Raw genomic sequence first — 27,790 nt, 5'->3', positions numbered from 1 at the left:
TAACATAGATAAGTAAAAGTTTTATGCTAAGGAGATAGAACCACATTCAAAGATAAAGTTGCTGAGAATTTTATGTCACTCTCAAAGATATCAAACCTTAGGTATAAGAAGTTCATCAGATAGACTACAACATCATGAAAGTGCAGAACATCAGAGACAAAGAAGTTTTTCTTTCTCCAATTTTTATTAATTCATTTTTGTTACAGATGTTTCTCCTCCCACCCCAGGCCCTCTTCTCCCCATCCCACCCCATCCCCCAGCCCCCTAGCATTGTTGTCTATATCCATTGGTTATGCATACATGCATGTAAGTTCTTTGGTTCATCTCATCCATCCCTACCCACCCCCCACACTCTGAGGTTTGTCTGTCTGAGACAAAGAAGATTTTAAAAGCTGCCAGAGAAAAAGATATCCTATAAATGAATGACAATTAAATTGTAGATGATTTAATAGGAGTAGTGGATGGCAGTAAGTAATGAGATAATATCTTCAAAATGCTGAGAGAAAATAGAAGTCAGTTTAGAATTTTATACCCAGGAAAACTTAACCTGAAATATAGTATGCCCGCCAAAAAGAAAAATAGAATTTATCATTTAATTGTAAAAGAATTAAAACATTCCCTTTAAGCCCTGGCCAGTTTGGTTTAGTGGTTAGAGCATCAGCCCTCGGACCGAAGGGTCCCAGGTTTGATTCCCAGTCAAGGGCACATACCTTGGTTGCAGGTTTGTTCCCTGGCCTCAATCAGGGTCATGTGAGAGGCAGCCAATTGATGTGTCTTTCTCACATTGATATTTCTCTCTCTCCCCTCCCTTCCTTTCACTCTTATCTAAAAATCAATGGAAAAAAATCCTTGGGTGAGGATTAACAAGAAAAAAAAAAAAGAAATCATTTAAAAAATTAAAATTAAAAATTAAGGGAAAAGATCAAATCACCTGGCATCATCACCTATTCAGTCAGCCCTGTGTGGGTTCCACATACTCATATTTAACCAATTGTGAATCAGAGTATTAGGAAAAAATGTTACGTCGTTGTTCACATGTACTCTGTAGTTAGGCCTAGGATGGTTGCATCTGTACTGAACATGTTAAGACTTTTTTATTGTCAATATTCCCTAAACAATATAGCATAGCAATGGTCTATATAGCATTTACATTGTTTCAGGTATTGTAAGTAATCTAGAGATGATTTAAAATATATGGGAGGATGTGTGTAAGTTATATCAAATACTATGACATTTTATGTAAGGGACTTGAGCATCTGCAGATTTTGGTATAAGCAGAAGTCCTAGAACCAATCCCACACACATTCTGTAGGACAACTGCATTGGAAAGATTTGACATATATTAGAGTTTCTAGCCCGCACAGTAATGTAAGCACAAGAAACAAATGGTGTAAAAATGTAAAGAATTAAACAAAGCTTAAGTCATTATTATCTGGCTTTGAGTTCCAGCGTCAGTACTTCCTAGCTTTGTGCCCTTGGGCACATTATTTCACTTCCTTTTCTAATTTAAAATATGAGTAACTCATTAGGATATTATTAGAATTAAACTGATCAGAATGATACATATCCAACTCACTTAGATAAGTGTCTGGTACCTAGTAAATGTTACAGATAAATGTTAGCCTTTATTATTATCATTATCATCAACACCATTTCAAACATAATAGCAGTGAATAAAATGTAACTTTTAAAGATAACATGTATAGTAATTTTAAAATTATATAAAGTACCTTAGAATAAATTATTTAAAACATGTAAAATCTTCATGGGAAAAATGAAAAACTTGACTGAAAAATACTAATGACACGAATAAGTGGAAAGATACAGCATGTTCACAGATAGCAAGACTAATATAGCAATGTCATTTTTTCCAAAATTGATCAATAGAGTCAATGATATTCCAGTGGGGGGCATGCAGGAGGCAAGCTGATTGATGTTTTCTCTCATCAATGTACCCTCTCTTCCTCTCTCGCTATTAAAAAAAAAAAAAAAAAGGCCCTGGCTGGTTTGGCTCAGTATTTAGAGCATCGACCCATGGATCAAATGGTCCCGGTTTCAATTCCGATTAAGGGCACGTACCTTTTGCAGTTCGTCCCTGACCCTGTTTGGGGTCATGTGGGAGGCAACCAGTCGATATGTCTCTCTCACGTCGGTGTTTCTCTCTCTCTCTCTCTCTCTCTCTCTCTCTCTCTCTCTCTCTCTCTCTCTGTCTCTTCCCTTCTCTATCTCAAGATAAAAGGAAAAAATAGCCTCAGGTGAGGATTAAAAAATAAATAAATAAAAATCAGAGAAATACAAAATAACCACAATGAGATATTTGCACCTATCAGATTGGAAAAAATTAAAATCTGCCAATATCAAGTGCCAGTCAGGATATGGAGCAGATGGAACTCTCATACACTGTTGGTGGTAGTATAAAAACCCAGTATGGCCCTGGCCGGTTTGACTCAGCGGTTGGAGCATCGGCCTGCGGTACAGAGAGACCCGGGTTCGGTTCCCGCTAAGGGCATGTACCTCGGTTGCAGTTTGTCCCCGGCCCTGGTTGGTCGTGTGGGTGGCAGCTGCTCGATGTGTCCCTTCACATCGATGTTTCTCTCTCTCTCTCTCTTCCTCTCTCTCCCTCCCGCTCTATCTGAACAACAACAACAACAAAAAATGGAAAACGTCCTCGGGTGAGGATAAAATAAATAAATAAAAATAAAAACCCAGTATGATTAAAAAAAAAAAAAAAACACTAAGAAATTAGACTACACAAAAATTAACATTCTATGGGAGAAAAATGCCATAAACAAAATTAAAAGACAAAAATATTGCAACACATATGACAAGTTAAGAATTACTTTCTCTATATATAGAGTCCTTACCAATTATTAACTAAAAGACCATCTTGTAGGGAAAAAAATGGAGAAAAAGATATGAGCAAGTAATTCACAGAAAATAAATAAATAAATGAGATAGAGATGACTCATCTTCACTAATAATGAAAGGAATACAAATGAAAACCACCAGGTTCTATTATTTTTATTGTTTGCAAAGATAAAATAGTAAAATATTTTTTCAAAGAATAATTTCTTATATAAGTTAAAACTAGCCCTGGCCGGTTTGGCTCAGCAGTTAGAGCATCGGCCTGCGGTCTGGAGACACCCGGGTTCGGTTCCCGCTAAGGGCATGTACCTCGGTTGCAGTTTGTCCCCGGCCCTGGTTGGTCGTGTGGGTGGCAGCCACTCGATGTGTCCCTTTCACATCGATGTTTCTCTCTCTCTCTCCCTCCCTCCCTCCCTCCCACTCTATCTGTGCAAAAAATGGAAAAATGTCCTTGGGTGAGGATAAAAATAAATAAATAAATAAATAAATAAATAAATAAATAAATAAATAAATAAATCTAATTAAAACAGTAATAAAGGCCAGGGAAAGAAAGATGAGTTATTAAGAGACTAAGAAAGCACTACTTGAGAAGTGACTGTAAAGTCAGGATTATGAAGTCACAAAACTCAGGAAGAGCTCATTGGTCGAGTATCAAACGTAGAAAGTCCATGTAAGTTATGAACCAGAAATGTACTAATGTGAGTGAGAGACTGGTGTGGACATGGGTGACTGAAGATTGCTTTTTAGGTAGAGTAATGGTGGTGGAAATTAAAGACTGAGGAGGAAGGAGGGAGGAAGTGATCTAGATAAGGGCAAATCAGACCCTGGCAGGTTTTGTTTATTTTGTGTTTTAAATGATCAGGTTTGAGCCTATTTAAATACTGTTGAGCAGGATAGAGAGAAGCAAAGTGGGTAGGGATGAAATCCAGAATATAGTGTTGAGATCATTGTGACAGTGGGAGTGTAGGAGGAGAAAGAGCCCTGAAGTGACTATCATGAGACCTAGTTATTATTGTTTCAATTCTTTGACACTTAGTTGCTTCATCTATAACAGAAGTTGGCAAACTTTTTCAGCAAAAGGCTAGATAGTGAATATTTTAGTCTTTGTGGGCCATAGTGTCTGTTACATTTATTCAGCTATACTCTGTATAAGAGGAAAGCAGCCATAGACAGTAGACAAATGAATAGGGTGTTTCTGTGTTCCATTAACTTTGACTCCTTGAATTTCATATAATTTTTAAGTGATGTTAACATTCCTGATTTTTTTTTTCAGTCATTTATCTTGTGGACCCTACAAAAGTAGTTAGTGGGCTAGATTTGGCCCATAAACTATACTTTGCCAACCCTTAGACTAGCAAATGAAACTTTGGACTAAAATATATATACACAAAATAAATATACATTTAGTGGACTTAATCTCACTAAGTGTATATTTATCATACTGCATGATCTGATTTAACCTTTTGTTTATTAGAAGTAATTCTTAGTCTCAACCATTTAGAACTCTCAAGAATTCAGAATTTGTGTATTTGTGACTAAAGTTCCAAGAATATTATTTATTCATCATTTATTCTTTAGGTACTCTTTCCTGAGATTACTAGAAGAGGAATGATTTTTGTCATATCTGCATACAATCAATACAAAAATTTATTTCAGTAATTTAAAAATAGACTTATTTTTTTACATAACTATATTTGGGTATGGAAAATCAGTATTATATGGCACAAATAAAAGGTAATAGTAAAAATAAGTTAAAATAGAACAGTGTTATTTGCCAGAAAATCCTGAAACTGAGGCACCCTTGCTTTCTCTCTCTCTCTCTCTCTCTCTCCCTCCCTCCCCCCCTTCTCCTTCTCCCTCCCCCCACCCAAAGACATTTTTGCATTTATCTTCAGATAGAGCAGGGGGGAGAGATGCAGGAAGAGAAAGAAACATCGATGTGTCTAGACACATCGACTGGTTGCCACCCTCACAACCCCAACCGGGGCCGGGGACAAACTGCAACTGAGGTATGTGCCCCTAGTAGGAACCGAACCCAGGAGACTCTGGTCCACAGGCTGATGTTCTAACTGCTGAGCCAAACCAACCAGGGCGAGGCGTTGTTTCTTTTTGTTAAAAAGAGAGCGCAAATTTTTAGAGGTGTTTAAAGTTAAGAAGCTGATTAATGTAAAAGTTTGCAACAGAACTGAAAACAACTTTCTTAATAATGCTTCACATATCTACAGTCGTCCTGAATTGCCTTATATTAGGAAATCTTTTCATAACTGATAGTACTTAAGTCTTATTAATAGAACTCTGGGGCTTTCTTAAGTTCAGTTGAAACACCAAGTACTGTTTTGTTTTTATTTCTATTTACAAAGTACTGTTCTTATTCTTATAGTACTAGATAAAAGAGTTTGCAGGTGCATTTAGTAGTCTTTAATCTGTTACCAGAAGTCTCAAGCATTCAGGTCTTTACTTTTTTTTTTTTATCCAGAGAAATTTTTGCATTTATCTTCCGATAGGGTAGGAGGGAGAGAAGGAGAAAGAGAGAGAGATAAACATCGACGTGAGAGAGAGACATCGACTGGTCGTCACCCACATGACCCCAACAGGGGCTGGGGACAAACTGCAACCGAGGTACGCGTGCCCCTAGTGGGAACTGAACCTGGGCCTCTCTGGTCTGTGGGCCAATGCTCTAACTGCTGAACCAAACCGGCCAGGGCCAGGTCTTTACTTTTTAATGATAGTCTTAGGAATCTCAGTAGAAGTATTCTTTTAAAACAGACTTTGAGCCCTGACCAGTTTGGCTCAGCAGTTAGAGCTTTGTCTCTTGGACCAAAGGGTCTCAGATAGGATTCCTGATCAAGGGCATGTAGGTTCAGCCCTCGGCCCTGGTCTGGGTCATGCAGGAGACAACCACTCTATGTGTTTCTCTCACATTGATGTCTCTCTCTCTCTCTCTCTTTCCCTCCCTTCACCTCTATCTAAAAAAAAAAAAAAAAAAAATCAATGGAAAAATAGCCTCGAGTGAGGATTAACCAAAAATAATTAAATAAATTAAATTAAATAGATTTTGAGAGGATTAAGTCTTTTGACCTGGCTATTTAACATAAAAGGGATTTGTTCATTTGCCACTAATTTGTCTCTGGATAATACACACAGTAATGCTCTGTATAGGAAGTTAATGACTTCTCCAAGGTTAATTTGTTTGCAGAGCTAGAATCAGAACCAACATCATTTGCCTTCTCAGCTAGTTAACTTTACAATACTGTGCTTCTTGACAAACTATAACTTGGTTTCATAGTATAGGCTTCCAGGGTACACTAATGGTTAATTATGTATAGTTAACTGTGTACCAGGTTCTGCATCCATGTGAGGTACTTGATATTGTCATTTCTGAATTTGTCTATAGTATTTGGGTCTAAGCTTTCTTTTATAAGTTGAGACTCCTCCTCACTCCCAGAAATCTCCAAGCCATTTTATTTTTCCTTCTTGCTTTTTAGTTCCTTTATACTTTTTATTTCTTTTACCATTGTAAACACCTCTATTATACTGTTAAAAGGAAGCAATGATAGCGTGTGTCCTTGTATTCTTAACTTGAGGTAGTGTTTCTAAACAAATTAAGAGAATCCCTTAAGACTTTATTACAACTAGAGAAACATTTTATTAGAAACCATACATTTGAAATATCATTAGTCTTTACTGAAAATATAATTTAACTATATTTAAAAGCAATATTGAGGCCCTGGCCATTTTGGCTCAGCGGTTAGAGCATTGGCCTGCAGACCAGAGAGACCCGGGTTCGGTTCCCACTAAGGGCACGTACCTCAGTTGTGATCTGTCCCGGCCCTGGTTGGAGTTGTGTGGGTGGCAACCAGTCAATGTGTCTCTCTCACATCGATGTTTCTCTCTCCCGCTCTATCTGAAGATAAATGCAAAATTAATCAATCAATCAATAAAATAAAATAAAAGCAATATTGAGGATTGTCACAGCATACAGCTCTTCAAGTAAAATATATTCAACTGATGATTGTATACCTTTGTGTAGAGTAGGTATAGATCATGATTAATTGAAGAATTTGTTTGTCATATAAGTCATTCTAAATAAATTATTCTCCCTTTTCCAACACCCTTACAAAACTACCAGGTGACTTTGGCAGTCTTGGCAGCTATCTCTGGAGCTGGTGGATCTTAAGTTTATTCTTATTAAGAGTCAGTACCACTAGTGTATATTAATGTGACTAGATGAAAAACTGATTTTCTTCTCTTTCTAGAGATGTTGTCCGTTCCCTATTCTGATCCATGATTGATTGGGAGATGCAAGATCACCTTTCATAAAGGGAGGAAGAGTGTGGATTAGGGGGAAGATCCTTTATGAAGCTTTAATAGAACCTTATCCTTTGTGATCCTTCTGTGGAATTTTGACAGCTCTTATTTTGGATTGTTATCTAACGTTTGAGCTAAGCAGTTGATATCAGAAAGCCCATGAACTATATTATAAAGTGGTATGAAAAATACATGTTTATATGTACATGGGCTTCATAACTTTCCTTTGATATACAATCTGAGTTCTACTTGAAAGATTAAGAGTCAGTCAGTGTAGGGGGTGGGAAGAGAAGCGGGGGAGGGAGGAAAAGGAATTTATTACTAGTATGACAATACATGATGTCTTAAACCATTTGTAGAGTGATACTTATGAACAGCAGTCATTGAGTGACTGTTTTAGACCATCAATTGTTGGGATAGCCATGTAATAGTTGGCTTATGACTTTCATAAGTTTCTTCCAAAGCCAGAGATTCTGATTTAGAGAATATTGTCTATTCACAGAGGTGTCTAGTAAAAATACTGTATAAAGTAAAGTATTTGGCAACAATTTTACCAAATGTTGGTTAAAAAATAGGTGATTGGTAGCTCTTAAGTTTTTCAGGAGCACAGAGGCTTTTTGTTACACAATTACAATTACATGAATTACAAGGAAAAAGTCTATTAGAAACTACAAAATAAATATTTAACCTGACAAATTAAGATTGAAACCTGTTGCAAGTGTGACCAAAAATATATCTTTATTTAATTCCTGTAAGAACTTTTAAATGCCTCTTATGTATTTCTTGACTTTTTGCTTAATAACTTTAGGTTGATTTTAGGCCACCAAAAAAATGGAAATGAAAGAGATTGCTAAACACAAGACACTGTGGAAAATGAACTCAACCAGTGAACCTTTATTAGTTACTGGTGTAGAAGACAATCCTTTGAAGAAATTTACCATTCCCAAGATCAGGAGGAAATCTGGGAAAGGTAATTTCGTAACTATTTCTGTATTTCATAATTATTACTGCATTTCTCTGCTTCTAAGTTTATGTTTATTTCATAACTTACTGCATTTCTCTGCTTCTTTGTTTATCTTCTATTTTGACTATAAAATTAGCTTAAGTCAGGCCTTTAATGCCTTAAACATACATGTACTTTGGTTCCACATAAAATGGAATAGACCTGTCTCCTGTCCCTCCCACTAAGTACACCTAAAAACGCTGAACATCATACATAAAACAAACATTAGAAGACTTTGAAAGGTGGAGAGAAGATAACAGGCTGGTTGGGGACCCTGAGACTCAAGGAATGGCATAGCATTAAGTTCTCTCAATTTTCTTTTTGTTTCCTCCATGTCTCAGATGGTATGCCCACAACTCAGGAAAGCCAATTGTCAAACATACCCAAAAAGAAAAGTCTTCCCCTACCAAGGACTGGGAAAGGGACATCCTAGAAAAATAGAAACTGCCTTGGCCAGTTTGGCTCAGCGGTTAGATTATTGGCCCACAGATTGAAGGGTTTTGGGTTCAATTCCTGATCAAGGGCACATACTTGGGTTTCAGATTTGATCCCTGGCCCCAGTTGAGGTCATGCAGGAGGCAAGCAATTGATGTGTCTCTCTCACATCTATGTTTTTCTCTCTACCCCTGCCCTTCCTCCCTTCCACTCTATCTAAAAACCAATGGGAAAATATCCTCAGGTGAGGATTAAAAAAAAAGCCTATTTGACAGTAAACACCCTACTCCTGCAAAACACTAGAGGGAAAAAAATATAGCCCCTACACCTTTGTCAGCAAAGGTAAGTAGAGGCAGAGAGTTCCACCTATGTCTGTCCCCTCTGTGACAGTAACAAATTCTCCTCCCTGCCATCTCCCACCCATGAAGTGTCAGTGGATTTCCACCTCTGCCCTTTAGTGATGAATCACTTCTTCTTACTGGGAGTAGAGTCAGTGAAGACAAAGTGAGCAGCATAGAAATCTATTACACCCACCTGTAACAAGGCATCTGTCCCCCTCCAACCTCTGCTAGCTGCAGATTTTTCTTCTGCATCTTCCTCATTTCTCTCAGTCTTCATAGAATTGAGGAGTGTCTTGTGCTGCATTAGTTTTTGGCTTAAGGGAATGTTTTGGCTGGTTTGAGCTATCCAGACCACTTAACACTTTCTCCACATCAGCAGTAAGGCTGTTTCATTTTATCATTTGTGCGTTCACTGTAGCACTTTAAATTTGGAGTCTGAGTAAGAAAGTAGAGGTCTTCCCCTTTATTATGGTAACAAGGCACTCCCCCCCCCCCCCCCCAGGACATCAATGGAGACCCTGTGGAAAGCCAGGACTTCAATTCTGCCTGATGGTGAAGAGTTGACACTCCCCCTCCGTTCCCTTCAGGCACACTTTATTCTACCAGTACAGTTTTAGAAGAGGCTTATTAAAACACAAGATTAAATGTGATCCAGAGTCTCTCGACAATACTCAAATGACCAAGATGTAATTTGGTTTTGAATCCTCACTGGAGGATATGTTTATTGATTTAAAAAAAAATTTTTTTAAGAGAGAAAGGAAAGGAGAGAGAGAGAGAAAAACAACAGGGTGAGAGAGAAACATTGATTGATTGCTTCTTGTATGCGCCCCAAGTGGCGACCGACCCCACAGCCTAGGTATGTGCTCTGACTGGGAATTGAACCTGGAACCTTTCTGTGTACAGGACAACACTCCAGCCAACTGAGCCATACCTGCCAGGGCCAAGATGTAATTTAAAAATTACTTATCTTAAAAAAATGACACAAATTACTTATCTTACCACCACCCAGGAAAATCTCAACTTGAATGAGAAAAAATAATCAACAGATGCCAACACAGCGATGAAACAAATATTGGAATTATCTGACAAGGCTTTTAAAGCACCCATCATAATATAGAAAAAGATAGAAACAACTGATTCACACATACAGAAATAAATAAAATAAATAAATAAATAAATAAATAAATCATCTCATTTTTCTCATATTTATTTCATCTCATATTTATTTATTTCACTAATAATGAAAGAAATGCAAATTAAAACCACCAGGTTCTATTTTTATTGTTTGCAAAGGAAAAGTTGTTGGAGGAAATTAAAAGTGCTACAGTGAATGCACAAATGATAAGAAAGTGAAACAACAGCCTTATTGCTGATGTGGAGAACCAGCCACAACATTCCCTTAAGCCAAAACCTAATGCAGCTCAAGACACTAACTCTCTTCAATTCTTTGAAGACTGAGAGAGGTGAGGAAACTGCAGAAGAAAAATTTGTAGCTAGCAGAGGTTGGTTCATGTGTTTAAGGAAAGAAGCTGTCTCCATCGCATAAAAGTACAAAATGAAACAACAGGTGCTGATGTAGAAGCTGCAGCAAGTTATCCAGAGCATCTAAGATAATTAATGAAGGGGACAACATTGAACAACAGATTTTCATTGTAGAGAAAACAGCTTTGTATTGGAGAAATATACCATCTAGGACTGTCACAGCTAGGAATAAGTTAATACCTGGGTGTAAAGCTTCAAAGGATAGGCTCACTCTCTTGTTAGGGGCTAATGCAACTGGCTTTAGGTTGAAGCCAGTGCTCATTTACCATCCTGAAAATCTTAGGGCCCTTAAAAATTATGCTAAATCTACTTAGCCTGTGCTCCATAAATGAAACAGCAAAGCCTGGATAACAGCACATCTGTTTACAATATGGTTTATTGAGTACTTTAAGCCCATTGTTGAGATCTGCTAAAAAAAAATTATTTCAAAATAACACTGCTCATCATCAGTGTCCCTGGTCACACAAGCACTCTGATGGAGATATACAATGAGATTAATGTTGTTTCCATGCCTGCTAACCCAGCATCCATAAATGCAAAACCTTCTAGAAACCTGAGATGCCGTTAAGAACATTTATGATTCAAAAGAAGAGGTCAAAATAACATCATTAACAGGAGTTTGGAAGAAATTGGTTTCAATCCTCGTGGATGACTGAGGGGTTCAAGACTTCAGTAGAGGAAGCAACTGCAGATATGGTGGACATAGCAAAAGAGCTAGAATTAGAAATGGAAAACAAAGATGTGACTGTGTTGCAGCAATCTCACAATAAAACTTCAATGGATGAGGAGTTGCTGCTTATGGATGAACAAAGAAAGTGGTTTTTTAAGATGGAATCGACTCCTGATGAAGATGCTGTGGAGATTACTGAAATGACAACAAAGTACTATTTAGAATATTACATAAACTTAGTTGATAAAGCAACAGCAGGGTTTAAAAAGATAGACTCTAATTTAGAAAGAAATTATATGGTGAGTAAAATGCTGTCAAACAGCATCACATGCTGTAGTGAAATCCTTCATGAAAGGAAGAGTCAAATCAATATGGCAAACTTCACTGTTGTCTTATTTTAAGTAATTGCCACAGCTCGCATCTGGGGATATTCACAGCTCTTGGCGCCTAGCTCAGCTTCTTTCAAATGTCTACTGTTCATGAAATTCTGTGCAAGCTCAATTTGGAGGGTGATCACTCTACACCCCCAAGTGTGTACAGGTCAGTCATAGCCTACACCAACTTTAATGCTGACCAGGATGCTTTGAACATTAAAACAGCCATCAAGACCAAAGGTGTGGATGAGGTCACCATCATCAGCATGTTGACCAACCACAACAATAAACAGAGACAGGATATTGCTTTCACCTACTAGAGGACCAAAAAGGAACTTGCATCAGCACTAAGCCTTGTGGGATCACCTAGAGACGGTGATTTGGGGCCTGTTGAAAACACATGCTCAGTATGATGCTTCCAGGCTGCAGGCTTTCATGAAGGGGCTGGGGACTGATGAGGACTCTCTCAGTGAGATCACCTGTTCAAGGACCAACCAGGAACTGCAGGAAAGTAAGAGTTTGCAAGGAGATGTATAAGATTGATTCTGATAAGATTGATTTTGACACATCTGATGACTTCTGCAAGCTGATGGTTGCACTCCCAAAGGGTAGAAGAGCAGAAGATGGCTCTGTCATTGATTATTAACCGATTGACCAAGTTGCCTGGAACTTCTGTGATACTGGATTGAAGAGGAAAGGAACTGATATTCCCAAGTGAATTAGCATCATGACAGAGCAGAGCATATGTCACATCCAGAAATGATTTGACAGTTACAAGAACTATGGCCCTTATGACATGTTGGAGAGCATCAAGAAGGAAGTCAAGGGAGATCTGGAAAATGCTTTCCTGAACCTGGTCCAGTTGGGCTAGGTGCCAAGAGCTGTGAACATACCCAGAACAAGCCCCTGTATTTTTCTGACTGACTATATGACCATGAAGGGCAAAGGGACATGAGATAAGGTCCTGATCAGAATCATGGTCTCCTACAGTGAACTGGACATGTTGAAAATTAGGTCTGAATTCAAAAGAAAGTATGGCAAGTTCCTGTATTATTATTTCCAGAAAGACTCCAAAGGTGACTACCAGAAAGCGCTGCTATACCTGTGTGGTGGGGATGACTGGGGCCTGTTATGGCTCAAGCTCCAAGAGTGGTGCTCCTATGCTTCCAGCCAACAATTGTAGAAAATCAGCTTGCAACTAATTGCCCTCTGTGCCCATCCCTGTGATGTTAGCATTGCTCCTGCCCCTACCTTATTTCAGTTGCCTAAGCATTGTCTGGCTTTCCCATCTAATCTCTCCTTTTAGCCAAAGAAATGAACATTCCAAAGAGTTGGAAGTGAAATCTATGATGTGAAATACTTTGTCTTTGGTGTACTATGTCATAAACAGATGAATAACTGAATTTTTACTTTAAAAAAATTGCCACAGCCTTGACCAGTTTGGCTCAGTGGTTAAGAGTGTCAGCCCATGGAACGAAGGGTCTCAGGTTTGATTCCTAATCGGGGACAAATACCTGTAGGTTCAATCTCTGGCCCCAGTCGGGTTGTGCAGGAGGCATCCAATGTGTCTCTCTCACATTAGTGTTTCTCTCTCTCTCCCTCCCTTCCACTTTATCTAAAAATCAGTGGGAAGCCCTGCCAGTGTGGCTTAGTGGTTGAGCGTTGACCCATGCACCAAGAGGTCACGAGTTCGATTCCCATTCAGGGCACATGCCAAGGTTATAGGCCAAATCTCCAGTGGGAAGCATGCAGGAGGTGGCCAATCAGTGTTCTCTTTCATCAATGTTTCTCTCTCTCTCATTTCCTCTCTCTCTAAAATCAATAAAGAAAAAAAAACATTTTTTTTTTATTCTCACCTGAGGACATTTTTCCATTTTTTTGTTCAGATAGAGTGGGAGGGAGAGAGAGAGAGAAACATCGATGTGAAAGGGACACACTGAGTGGCTGCCACCTGCACAACCCAACCAGGGCCAGGGACAAACTGCAACTGAGATACGTGCCCTTAACGGGAACTGCACCCAGGTCTCTCTGGATTGCAGGCTGATGCTCTAACCGCTGAGCAAAACTGGCCAGGGCAGAAAAAAAATTTTTTTTTAAATAAAAATCAGTGGGAAAATATCCTCAGTTAAGGATTAATAACAACAAAAAAATTGCCACAGTCGTCCCAGCCATCACCAACCACCACCTTGACCAGTCATTAGCCACCAGCAAACCTCTACCAACAAAAAGATTATGACTTGCTTAAGCCTCAAATAATGGTTAGCATTTTTTAGCAATAAAGTTTTTTTTGTTTTTTTTTAATCCTCCTCACCCGAGGACACTTTTCCACACCTTGTCCAGGTAGAGTGGGATTGAGAGAGAGGAACAGAGAGAAACATCGACGTGAAAGGGACACATCGAGTGGCTGCCACCCACACAGCCAACCAGGGCCGGGGACAAACTGCAACTGAGGTACGTGCCCTTAGCGAGAACCGAACCTGGGTCTCTCCGGACCGCAGGCCGACGCTCCAACCGCTGAGCCAAACCGGCAAGGGCAGCCATAAAGTATTTTTAATTTAGGTATGTACATTTTTTCCAACATAATGCTATTTATTGCACACTAATAGACTATAGTATAGTGTGAACATAACTTTCGTATGCACTGGGGAACCAAAAAATTCATATGACTCAATTTAGCACAACATTTGCTTTATTACAATGATCTGGAACTGAACCCACACTAAATCTGAGGTATGCTTATAGTCACTAATTCAATGTTGTTGGCAACTTTAATAACAAGAATCAACTGTGTCTGTTCTTTGCTCTCCTCCGAATCCTCTTAAGGGTTTTAATCCTTTTGTGTGTGTACTTAATATAGCAATGCTTAAAACATTGCTCATTGTCCTGAAAAAGTCTGTTACTTCTTATTTTTGTCACTGTATCAGTCAGCAGTTTATAAAGATGTTCTGGTATTTTGCAAGTCAAAAGAACCAAATAGTTTACTAGTATATAGGTTTTCTATTTTAGGGGAAATACAAGAAATATTCATGTACTAACAGTAGTTTCCAAGTGTGTGTATCACAATGCATGCTGTAGAGTCAGTATTCATTTTAAATTGAAAATGAGTCAACTGAATTCTAATACTATCTAGTATATCTGTGTCAACTTTCAAGAGGTATATGGAGAAAAACAAGTTTCATATTTTCATTTATAACCGGTGTAGGGAGTCTGTATTAGAACCTTAAATATAAAATGTTGCCTCCAGATATTAATGAAAATCTCAAGTACTTGGTAATTTTGTGTCGTGTATTAGATATACAGTTGTCATTGTACAAGGATATCATTTTAATCACAAATAAATCACTTGCCCTTTTCCTTATCTTTAGTTTACTTGTCACCTTGTTTCACCAATACTAGAGAGTATAGTTTCATACATAATACTCTTAACCAGTGCCGTCTTGATGTAAGTTGTGATCTACAGTCATCATGGCAGTTTGGAGATACAAAACTGGTTCACAATGAGGATCTGGAAAAAAAATTTACTTCTAAGAGGTAAGTTATCATGACCTAAAGAAGTTTGAGATTTTTGTTTTGTTTGTTTTTACTATGAAGTCTTGTGTGAATTTGTTATTTCTTCCATTTGAGGTTTGATAAAGATTACTAAGAAAATAAGTACAGATTGTATTTTTTGTTTGTTTGGTTTTTTTTTATCCTCACCCGAGGACATTTTTCCATTTTTTGTACAGATAGAGTGGGAGGGAGAGAGAGGAAGAGAGAGAGAGGGAAACATCGATGTGAAAGGGACACATCGAGTGGCTGCCACCCGCACGACCAACCAGGGCCGGGGACAAACTGCAACCGAGGTACGTGCCCTTAGCGGGAACCGAACCCGGGTCTCTCCGGACCGCAGGTGGACGCTCTAACCGCTGAGCCAAACCGGCCAGGGCTAGATTGTGTTTATTCATTATATTTTGTTGCCTTCTTATAGCCTTTTCTAATAGTGAAAAGCTAAGTGTCAGATTTGATTAGTAAGTTTCATAATTTATTAGCCAGATTTCAGACACTCCTAACTTTTTAATCTTGATAAAATTTTCAGAAGCATACATCAACACATTCATTAAGCAGCAATTTTGTAGATCCCTTTGTGCCTCCTGCTAGATAAAACAGTAGTTAAAGTATTTAGAAAGTAACTTTTTTCCTTGACTTAGCTCTTCAGAGACTGAGTCGTTTTTATTAGGAGGGATTTTATGTGGCTATTTCCAACTATTTCACTAGAAGCATTATTTTTGACACTTAATTTTTAAAAAGTGCTTCTCTTTTTAGGGACAGTGCATTCCATTATGTTATTTTGATAAGAATCAGCGCATATGCAAAGTTTTCATTGTAAACATTTTGTATTTATATGTATAGATCTTATGTGAACAAAATTCAGTTTAGGTTTTTCATTATCTGAACTTGCCTCATTTACCAGTCTGCATTCATCTTAAAAGCTGATGGATGCACCCTTAGAATTTGTTTTGAAATGTTTGGGGGTTTTTGTTTGTTTGTTTTAGAATCAATTCTCCTTGACTCACACATGCTGTCTTACTGGGTGTTATTTTGGGAGAACTTACAGGAATGACAGAATTAGTTGATGGCGTATTCTTTTTATCTAAAACCCACAGTTTTCAGCAAAAGTAGAATGGACTGGCTATATCCTGCCCCTTCTGTTATAGGTACCAAAACATAGGAAAAGGTGTTATTAGACAGCCCCTTGAGCTGAAGGGAGAGGGATGTCCCCTCCTCAGTGCTTGTCAGTCTCATAGGAATTAATTCAAATGAGTGACAGCATTGTAATAAAGCCAGTTTATTTTAAAAAGTAAAGCAGGTAAATTTATTAAAGAAGCAAAGCAAGCAAATTTATCAAAATACATCTGGCCTATAAGCACAGATGAGTTCTCTCAGCTAACCTGGGGAGGGGGAGGCTAGCATTTATACATTTTTCAGTCTATAGGTATTTTTGTTTGTTTTTTTGTTGTTGTTAATCCTCACCTGATGATATTTTTTCCATTGATTTTTAGATAGAGTGCAAGGGAGGGAGGAAAAGAAAGAGAGAGACACACATCCATGTGAGAGAGGCACATCAATAGGTTGCTTCTCACATGACCCCAACTGGGGCCAGGTATCAAACCCAATACCCTTCAGTCTGCAGACCTGTGGTCTAACTCTGAGCCAGACTGGCCAGGGTCAGCCTATAGGTTTTTAAATGCCTCTGTTGAATATCTTGGTACAGATTAACTTGGTACATTGTTATGGCCTTCCTAGAATTTATGAGAAGTACCTACCTGGTGATTTTATCTTGACAAGCCCCGGACTGCTGGCTTCACTATTTCAGTAGTGAGATGAAAACTGCATTTTTTTTTCCTTCCTCCGTCCCATCTTACCACTTCCAGGGTGATTTATACTATGTATTCTCTGGTGAGAGAGAAAGGGCATCAATCCTCCTCCTATGCCCTGGCCGGTTTAGCTCAGCAGTTAGAGCGTTGGCCTGCTGTCTGGAGAGACCTGGGTTCAGTTCCCGCTAAGGGCACGTACTTTGGTTGCAGTTTGTCCCCGGCCCTGGTTGGGTCGTGTGGGTGGCAGCCACTCGATGTGTCCCTTTCACGTCGATGTTTCTCTCTCTCTCCTTCCCACTCTATCTGAACAAACTATCAAAAAAAAAAAAAAAAAAAATGTCCTCAGGTGAGGATGGAAAAAAAAAAAAAGAGATTCCTCCTCCTAGACCCTGGCCGGGTGGCTCTGATGGTTAGCGTGTCATTCCGATATGTCCCGATATGTCAAGGTTGTGGGTTCAATCCTTGGCCAGGGCTCATACAAGAATCAACCAATGAATGCATAAATAAGTGGAACAAATCATTGTTTCTCGATCTCTCTCCTCTCTGTCTAAAAATCAATCAATCAATTTTTTTTAATTATTTTTTAAAAATAATTAAGAGGCTCCCCTTCCTCTCCCCTTCCCTTCCCCTTTGCTTTCCTGTGTTCTTTAGTGAGAAGAGGTTTTAACCCTTTGTTCTCAAATAAGGTTCTGCTATAAACTGTTTGGCCTTGTTTAATTTTCCTGTTTCCCTATTACTCCTATCCTAGAATTTTCCTAGCTTCTTAATATCCTGTAACACTTCAAGTTGACAAAACAATTTAGTCAAAAATGAATTCTTGCCCCAGCTGGTTTGACTCAGCCTCAACGGTTAGAGCGGTTAGAGCGGTTAGAGCGTCAGCCTGTGGAACAAAGGGTCACAGGTTCAATTTTGGTCAGGGGCACTTGTCTGGATTACAGTTCAATCTCCAGCCCTGGTTGGGGTCATTCAGGAGGCAGCCAGTCTCAATCTCAATCTCTCTCTCCCCCCGCCTTCCCTCCCTCTCTCTCTCTTTCTCTCCCTTCCTCCCTCTCCCTCTCCCTCTCTCCCTTTTTCCCCCTCTCCTCCTCTCCCCTTCTTTTCCATCTCCCTTCTGTCTTCCTCTCCCTTACTCTCTATCTAAAACTCAATGGAAAAATATTCTTGGGTGAGAATAAAAAAATAATAATTCTTGGCATTGTTCCTTGATTTCAGTTCTTTTAGGCATTTAAAAATTTTGTTCTTTTTCCTAACACCCCCTCCACCACCACCATATAAACTTACTTTTCAACTAGTTATTTCTCCTTGTAAATGTTACAGAAAAGGTAGAACAGCTACCCAACAAAACATATTAGACATTCTAAATGACCAACAGGTATAGGATATATTGATTACTTGTCCAATTAGACAAATTCACTTGTTTCCCATAGAACTTTATACTGGTTTTATAGGACTAACCACAATATATTTGTTGTGTCTGATTCCTCTACTATATTGTGAGTTTTATCATATTTGTTTTTGTGTTTATAGTATGAAACAGTCTGGTAGCACAGTGCACTTAATTATTAAATTAGGTTGAATTTTTATTTAACCTAACCTAATTTTAGATGTTTTTTTAAAAGGAATGATGGGCCCTGGCCGGTTTGGCTTAGCGGTTGGAGAGTCGGTCTGCGGTCCAGAGAGACCCAGGTTTGATTCCTGCTAAGGGCACGTACCTTGGTTGCAGTTTGTCCCCTGCCCTGGTTGGTTGTGTGGGTGGCAGCCACTCGATGTGTCCCTTTCACGTCAATGTTTCTCTCTCTCTCTCTCTCTCTCTCTCCCCCTCCCACTCTACCTGAACAAAAAATGGAAAAGTGTCCTCGGGTGAGGATATAAATAAATAAATAAATAAATAAATAAATAAATAAATAAAATAAAATAAAAAGGGATGATGGTAGGAAGTACCCTTAAGTAACCTTAAGGCACAGGTAAAAAAAGAAAAATAAAAGGGAAAATAAGAATGGTTAGCAGATTAATAAAATGAAGAAAGAAAGTATTAATGACATTGATTGCCTCTGGATTTTCTTTTCATTACTTCCCTTAGAGGATTTGATAAATCTGTGATCTCAACAAAAGAAAGAAGCTCCAAAAAGATACCAATCTCTACTTTTTATCTACATTCCATCTACTACTTACTAATTGTGAAAGCAGCAAGAACACATTAATCTAAATATCTATGTATTCACTCATTCATTAAACATTTGAGTTCTCACTATGTCAGATATTACAGTTGACCCTTAAATAATGTTGGGGTTGGGGCACTGACCACCTCTGTGGTTGAAAATCCCCATAAACTACAGTCTACCCTCCCCATATGTGGATTTCCAACTGCGGGTAGAAAATACCGTATTTGATACCCTTAGGGGAAAATGTTTCTCCTCAGACTTAAAGAATTTACATTCTAGTGGAAAATATGTCTAGCTAAATTAATGTTATACTAAAAATATAGATGTACAGATGAGGGGACTGATTCTTCTTCCTAAAAATCACGAGAGGTGTTTTGAAGAATTAAGAAACTTGAGCTGGTCTTAGTGGATGAAAGAGAAACTAAATTCTTAAGTCTGTTGCCTTATTTGTATCAGTTTGATCCTTTTGTATTTTAAGATAACTGACCTTTAAACATTTTAAGTACATATGAAAGTGTTACAGGCACACCAGAAACAACAGAAAAGGTGTTATCAGAAAACCCCCTTAGTTGAAGGGAGAGGGCTGTTCCCTCCACCTTGGTTCTTGTCAGTCTCATAGGAAAGAATTCAAACTAGTGACCCTGGACGATTGCATTGTAGTAAAACGAATTTATTAAAGCAATAAAGCAAGTATTAAAGAAGCAAGGCAAACAAATCTATTAAACTACATCCAGCCTAGAGCACAGATGGACTTTCCAGCTAGTCTGAGAAGTGAGTCTGGTGGGAGTTTAAGGGATTGATTATACACCCTTTTGTCTATAGGTTTTTAAATTTCTCTGCTGAATATCTTGGTACAGATTAACTTTCAAGGTCTTCCTTTCACTTTGTTATGACTTTCCCAGAACTTATGAGAAGCACCTGGCAATTTTATCTTGACAAGCTCTGAGACTACTCTCTTAAACAGTGAGATGAAAACTCTCTTTTCTCCCCTCGTTCCCCAAGATGGCTGATTTCCTTGTTTAGTGAGAGGGGCTCTCCCTACTTTCTTCTCCCCTCTCCCCTCCTGCCTTAGCAATTCCAGGGTGATTTATGCTATGTATTCTCTGGTTGAGGAGAAGAGGAATTAAAACTCTCCTTCTCTCCCCTTTCCATTCCCCTTCCTTTCCTGCATTCTCTGGTGAGTGAGGAGAGCCATTTATTCTCGGTAAGATTTTGCAGCAAGCTAGCTGTGTTTGGCCTTAATTTTCTTGTCTCAGTTTCCCTATTCCTCCTGCCCCAGAATTTTCCTAGCTTCTCACTATCCTGTAACAAAAGGATATCATTGTAAAGATTGTCAGTACCCAGTTTGATGCTGTGATTGAATTTGTACTTGACCAATTTACATTACACTCCTGGTAGGTGTGAGTAATCTGAGCATGGTTAATTTTCATTCACTTTATGATTTCAGGGGTGGGCAAAACTAAATCGGTTTGGGCCAGTGACACTCTGAGGACTGATTGGCTTGGAGTGTTGGGTCGGGGGAGTCTTGTGGGAAACAAAATCCAGTCTGATGTGAACAAGGAAGCTTGTTGCTCGAGCTATTAATAGCACTCTTGGAATAAGGAAAGACTAGTGTTTGGATACTCTAAAGCTGAGGACACTAAAACAAAGAGGTGGAAAAAACCTGAATTCTTAACCTCTGGAGTTATGAAATCATCAACCCTGATATAAAGACTGCCTGATTTCTGAATTTCTTGTTATAAGAAGTTAAATTATTTTTAAGCCAGTTTGAATGGATTTCTATACTTGAAGTCAACAGCATTCCAACTGATAATGAATTTGGTACTGAGAAAGGTGTACTTGTATAAGAGATTCTAAAATATGGATTTAACCTGAAGAGGGCAATCAGGAACCCCACTGTTCCTAGATGATAAATTAGTGATATTCCCTTATATTTTGGGGTACAGACCATATGCTTCATAAGGCTGTGATTTGGGGGGAAATTGTACCAAAAAATTTCAGGATGTTGAAGTGCTTTGCCCATTTTCTGCTTATATCCAAGAAGCCTTTGAAATTCAGATTTGGTCAGAAAGAATCTTTCTGCTTATGGCCTAGATTCACAGATCAGCTTTGCAAAATAGCTTGAATGAAAAGTAATTTTTTCCAGTGTTAATGTGAATATGGATTAAAAAGGAAAGAAATTTATTGGGAGATAAGTATGCCACAAAGCACAAATGTATTGTCTTTTAATTTCCCAAATACCTCCTTTTGAGAACTTTCCACCTGGTAGATGGAATTACTCAAGCTTTCTATAATGAATATATATTTTAAAGGCAGTCTGGGGAAAGAAACCAGTATTATCAAATTGGAATACAATAGGTAAGGAAGGGCCCCTCCAAATTCAGGACCTTGGGGGATGGAAGGTTTGAGAGGCTTGTTGCCAGGAGACAAATTGCTAATCACAACCATTGTCTAAACAAGATTTTGCCTTGGTTCCTAGCCTTTAGAATTTTGAGGGCAAATAATTCTAGCTACTTCTTTTTAGAAGGATATATCTTGCACTAAGGGCCAGTTAATGCTGACCATTTTTGTGGTGTCTTTCTTCACTTTTCTGAATTTAACTGCAGTTATCCTATTCTCCACCAATGTATTTTGGATGTACATAACTTAGTTTTGTAGCCATTTATTGCCTAATGTTGACTAAACGGATCTATATTCACACCTATTGGAAATGAAAGCATATTACATCATGGATCTGAAGTTAGATGCAATAACTGAATGAGATGTTGGGTTATTCTCTTTTGTGAAGTTTATTGAAGATGTTTGATATCAGCATGAGCATTTTTTAAAGTATATGTGTTGAAAGAAGGGTGTATATAAAGAGTGATCAAATGAGTGGATTGTAATTTTCCTAATAATTCTAAATCATCTTACATACTTAGATTAAACTATTCTTTGTCCCATTCCCCTTGCCTTTATTGGTTTACTGATTGGGGTCCAGGCCTAGTCAATATTGATGTTAAACAAAAACTTTCACTGTTGAAGTTCTCTTTTTTTTTTTAATTCTTACCCAAGGACATTTTTCCATTTTTTTTTTTTTTTTATTCAGATAGAGCGGGAGGAAGAGAGAGGAAGAGAGAGAGAGAAACATCGACGTGAAAGGGACACATCGAGTGGCTGCCACTCGCACAACCCAGCCAGGGCCGGGGACAAACTGCAGCCAAGGTACATGCCCTTAGTGGGAACCGAACCCCAGTCTCTCTGGACCACAGGCTGACGCTCTAACTGCTGAGCCAAACCGGCCAGGGCATGTTGAAGTTTTCTTAAGAAGACAGTTTGTTGAGCCAGTGCTAGCCAGAAAAGCACCAGGTTCTGGGGCATGAAGTCAACCTCCATGCAGCAGAGCTAAATGGAGAAAACAATGGTATCCACCCATCCTGGAGATGACGGGTTTTTTAATATATCAGGTAGACAGAAGAAAGATGTAAGTTGTTTTCAAAGAATTTACATTGGCTATATATATAAAAGTGGTAAAAAAAAAAAAAGAGGGGGATAGGTGCATACTCTATAAAAAAGAAGTATTAGTTGTGGGCAACAGTCTGGAAGGTTTATGCTTAATAAGATACAGAGGTGAACCTAGTGGTTGGCAGCTATTCTCTTTAGATAATTGAGGCAATGGCCACCTGGAAGTTAATTCATTAAGTTTCAACATATATTGAGGAATGTAAGCAGTCTTTTGTTGGTTTTGCCCTGAAGTTGTTAACCTCTTGTCTCCTCCAACCAGTTGTAATTTAATTTACGACGATGTCTCAGAATTTTCTTTTCAGTTCAAACACAGTGTGAGAATGCTTGGAAATCCTGAAGTGAAGTCTTTGTCTCCAAAAGTGGCTGTGAGCAAGGAAGCTAGTATGCCTAGCTGCTGCTGCCAGCCCTCTTAAGACCATAAGAGGAGCCATAGCATAGGTAAAGGTAAAGTTGTGCACAGCAGGTTAAAGTCAATAAAAAAAAACTTGAGCCCTGGCCAGTTTGACTCAGCCGTTAGAGCGTTGGCCTGCAGACCAGAGAGACCCAGGTTTGGTTTCCACTAAGGGCATGTACTTCAGTTGCAGTTTGTCCCCGGCCCCGGTTGGGGTTGTGTTGGTGGCAGCCAGTAGATGTATCTCTCGCATCAGTGTTTCTCTCTCTCTCTCCCTCCTGCTCTATCTGAAGATAAATGCAAAAAATAATAATAATAATAAAAGTCCTTGGGTGACGATTAAAAAAAAACTTGAGTTCCTTATACTGTTGAAGGACTGAATAAGATTCCCTATCTGCCTGTGGTAGGCAGAATAGTGCTCCCCTAGAGATGCCCACATCTTGATTTCCAGAACCTCTGAATATTTATGTAACAGAAATGACTCTGTAGAGATCCGGGTTTGGTTCCCACTAAGGGCACATACCTCGATTGCAGTTTGTCTCCGACCCTGGTTGGTTGTGCTGGTGGCAGCCACTTGATGTGTCCCTTTCATGTCGATGTTTCTCTCTGTTTCTCTTTCTCTCTCTTCCTCCCACTCTGAACAAAAAATGGAAAATGTCCTCAGGTGAGGATAAAAAAACAAAAACAAAACAAAAAAATGATAATAATAATAATGCCCTTAAGAGTCATCTGTTATCAAAAATGGAAGGATTTCCTTTTTTATGGCTAGATAATATTTCATTGTATGTATACCACATATTCTTTATCAGTTCATCTGTTGAGAGATACATAGGTTATTTCTATGTTTTAGCTATTGTTAATAATGCCAAAATGAACATGGGAATGCAAATATCTTTTTGAGACAGTGATTTCATCTCCTTCAGATACATACTCTGAAGGGATTGATGGATCATATGGTAGTTCAATTTTTACTTTTTTTGCAGAATCTCCATACTGTTTTCCATAGTGACTGTACCAATTTATATTCCCACCAACTATGTGTGAGGGTTCCCTTTTCGATATACCCTCGCCAGCACTTATCTTTTTAAGAAAAGCCATTTTAACAGATGTGAGATGATAACTTATAGGTTTGATTTGTAATTCACTGATGATTAGTGATGTTAAACATCTTTTCATGTCCTTGTTAGCTGTCTGTACATTTTCTTTGCATAAATGTCTATTCAAGCTCTCTGCCCACTTTTTAATCAGATTGTGTTTTTCCCATTGAGTTTTATGGATTCCTTATGTATTATGGATATTAACCGCTTATCAGATACATGGTTTGCAGATATTTTCTCCCATTCCAGTTTATATTTTCCTTTTATTGGTTGTTTCTATTTTCTGTGCAAAAGCATTTTAGTTTGTGGTGCTCCCACTTGTTAATACTTGCTTTTGTTGTTTGTGCTTTTAATAGCCAAAAAAATTTTTGCCAAGTCCATTGTCAAGTAGCTTTTCTTCCATGTTTTCTACTAGGATTATGGCTTCAGGTCTTACCTTTAATTTTTAATCCATTTAGTGTTAATTTTTGTGAGTGGTATAAAATAAGGATCCAGTCTCATTCTTTTGCATATGTATATTCATTTGTTGAAGAGACTGTTCTTCCCCATTGAGTATTTGTGGCTCTCTTGTCAAATATGACAATATATGCATGGGTTTATTTCTAGGCTCTTGATTCTGTTCCATTGGTCTCTGTGTGTTTTTATGCTACTCTATACTGTTTTAATTACTGTACTTTTGGGATATAACTTGAAATTAGGAAGAGTGATGCCTTCAGCGTTGTTCTTTCTCAAGATTCTTTGGTTATTCAAGGTCCTTTTGTAGTTCCATACAAATTTTAAGACTGTTCTATTTTTATGAAAAACATTGGAATTTTGATAGAGATTGCATTTAATCTTTATATGGATTTGGGTAGTATTGACATTTTATCAATATTAACTCTTCCAACCTCTGAACATGGGATATTTTTCCATTTTTTTTGTGTGTTTTCTTCTATTTCTTTCATAGGTGTCTGTTTTTGGTCTATTGATCTTTCACTTCCTTGATTAAATTTATTCCTAAGTATTTTATTGGTTTTAGTGTTATTGTAAATACAGTTATTTTCTTTACTTCTTTTTCAGATAGGTCATTGCTAGTATATGAAATGCAGTGATTTTTGTCCTGGCCGGTTTCACTCAGTGGTTAGAGCATTGGCCTATAGACCAGAGTCACGGGTTTGATTCCAGTCAAAGGCACGTACCCCAGTTTCGGTTCAGTCCCCAGCCCTGGTTGGGGTGATGCAGGAGGCAACCAGTCAATGTCTCTCTCACACATTGATGTCTCTGTCTCCCTCCCTCCCTATCTATCTGAAGATAAATGGAAAAATATCCTTGGGTGAGGATTTAAAAAAAAAAGCTGTGATTTTTTTTTGTTTTGTGTCTTGAAATTACTGAATTTATTAGGACTAACTAACATATTTTTGGGTGGAACCTTTAGATCTTTATATATAAGAGCATGTCATCTGCAAAAAAAGATCATTTTATTTCATTTCTTTCTTTTTCTTTTGGCCTAATTACTCTGACTAGGACTTTTAGTACTCTGTTGGATAAAAGTAGCAAGAGTGGGCATCCTTGTCTTATTCCTGATCTTAGAGGGGGAACTTTCAGTTTTTCACCATTGGTATGATGCTAACTACTAACTATGTGCTGAGTTCTTATTTTACTAGTATAAAGTAAGTTCTATGTGAGATTTTTTTCCTAATGTAGGCATTTACACTATAAAATTCCCTCTTATCACTGCTTTTGCTGCATCTCATAAAGTTTGGTCATTTTTATAATCTACATCATATTTTCTTATCTGCCTATGCTTCATTTTCCTTTCAGTATGTTTTTTTAATTTCCCTTTTGATTTCATCTTGGACCCATTGTTTATTCAGAAGTGTATTGTTTAATTTCCTCATATTTATGGATTTCTAAGTCTTTCTCCTGTTACTGAGTTCTATTTGTGGTCTCTGGTTGGAGTGACCAAAGCAGGTCCTTAATGAGGTACTCCAAAGGGCTGGGGAAGCTGATCACTCACCCTGCTCTCACATTTCCAGCAAGGGGAAATTACTTAAGGAATTCTCTCTCAGCACTGGACAATAATGGTTTGGGGGTGTGGGGTGATGCAGGCAAATTGAAGCTGTTCATCCTACCCTTTTTGTGTAGATATTCTCTAGTGTTTTGTCCACTGTGTTGCTGAAGTTTCTTAAATGAACTCTAGAGCTCTCCCAGAGCTGCTTTTGTTTATGGATAGCTGTCTAATTATTGATCTTTGTTTAGACCCAAGGCTGGGGTCTCCTACTTCATCATCTTAGTGACATCACTATTCTTCTTCTTTTTTTTAAATCCTCATCCGAGGATACATTTACTGATTTTAGAGAGAGAGGAAAAGAGAGAGAGAGAAACATCAATCAGTTACTTTCCATATGTGCCCATACTGGGGTTGAAACCCACAACATAGGTATGTGTCCCGACTAGGAATTGAACCTGGACAACCCTCCAAAAAACCTGAGCCACCCAGAGGGGCAACATCACTAATCTTGAATCAAACTTTGCTTTCTTATTTAAACTTCGTTAAATCCCAATTTTTATTATCTGTCTATGCTTCATTTCAAATATTGCCCAATGATCATTTATCACCAGCAGTTTGATGGATTTGAAAACAATCAAGTTCACTTTTAAGGTCTCCAAAACCAATTATCTCATTTTCTTTGACTATTTTCTAAAAAACATACTTAATTGAATACTTTCACTCTCTCCTCTAGTCACCACTAGTAGCTACATAACCAGTAGCTATAGCTAAATAGCATTCTTTTGTTTTCAGTTAAACTTGGAGATTACACTTTTCTGCTGTTTTATTTACTCATACAGATTATCCATTATACTGTACAAGTTATCTTTAGAACCTAGTCTGTAATGTAATTAACTGTGATATAGGCATTCTATTTGAGGCACTTATACCTTGTGCTCTGTTGTAGTTGGTTTCAGTAAATGAACATCATGGTAGCACAGTTATAAGTTTGTATCTTCCAAAAGATAGCCAAGATTCTAATCCTGTTTCTACCACTCATTTGTTCTGTTATGTTAACTTATATGTAACTTTCTTTATCAATGTAAGTTTTCTTATCTAAATATTTTATATTTATTAATGTTTAATAAAATAATGGTTTAAAAATAATGACCAACCAACAACCAAAAGTATATCTATAAAGTTAGCACTTGAGTGCTGGGTTAATTTTGAACTTTCCACTCCAGAGCTTAAAGTAGGTGTAAGGTTCAGGGGCTGACAAATCGTGACACTTATTCCTTATTAGTATTGCTACATAAAAACATAAAAAAAACATTTTTGGAAAACTATTCTTTTTTTTTTTTTTCTTTTTCTTTTTGTTACAGATGTTTCTCCTTTTTTCCCTATTGACACCCTCCTCCCCAAACCCCCCCCCCCCCGTCCCCACCTTTGTTGTCCATGTCCATAGGTTATGCGTACATGCATATAAGTTCTGTGGTTTATCTCTTCCTGTCCCATCTCTTCTGGGGATTGCCAGTCTGTACCCTACTTTCATGTCTCTGGGACTACCCTGTTCCTCAGACTGTTATGTTCATTATATTACACAAATAAGTAAGATCATGTGATATTTCTCTTTCTCTGCTTGACTTGTTTTGCTTAGGATAATACTCTCCAGGTCCTTCCATGTCATCTCAAAGGATAAGAGATCTTTCTTACAGCTGCATAATATTCCATTGTATATATGTACCACAGCTTTTTTATCCATTTGTCTACTGATG

General features: G+C 38.1%; 1 protein-coding gene across 1 annotated transcript in view; it reads left to right on the top strand.

The window, feature by feature from the left end:
- The first annotated feature begins 8,004 nt into the window (after nucleotides 1-8,004).
- Nucleotides 8,005-27,790, top strand: part of TEX15 (testis expressed 15, meiosis and synapsis associated) — a 70,028-nt gene continuing 50,242 nt past the window's right edge. Inside the window, exons 1-2 of the mRNA XM_036250606.1 lie at nucleotides 8,005-8,143; nucleotides 14,904-15,069. Coding sequence (XP_036106499.1) covers nucleotides 8,005-8,143; nucleotides 14,904-15,069 — 305 coding nt within the window. The remainder of the gene's footprint in view (nucleotides 8,144-14,903; nucleotides 15,070-27,790) is intronic.

Source organism: Molossus molossus, unplaced genomic scaffold (genome assembly GCF_014108415.1).
Source record: "Molossus molossus isolate mMolMol1 unplaced genomic scaffold, mMolMol1.p scaffold_m16_p_9, whole genome shotgun sequence".
NCBI lineage: Eukaryota > Metazoa > Chordata > Mammalia > Chiroptera > Molossidae > Molossus > Molossus molossus.
This window is presented reverse-complemented; position numbering and strand designations above follow the sequence as displayed.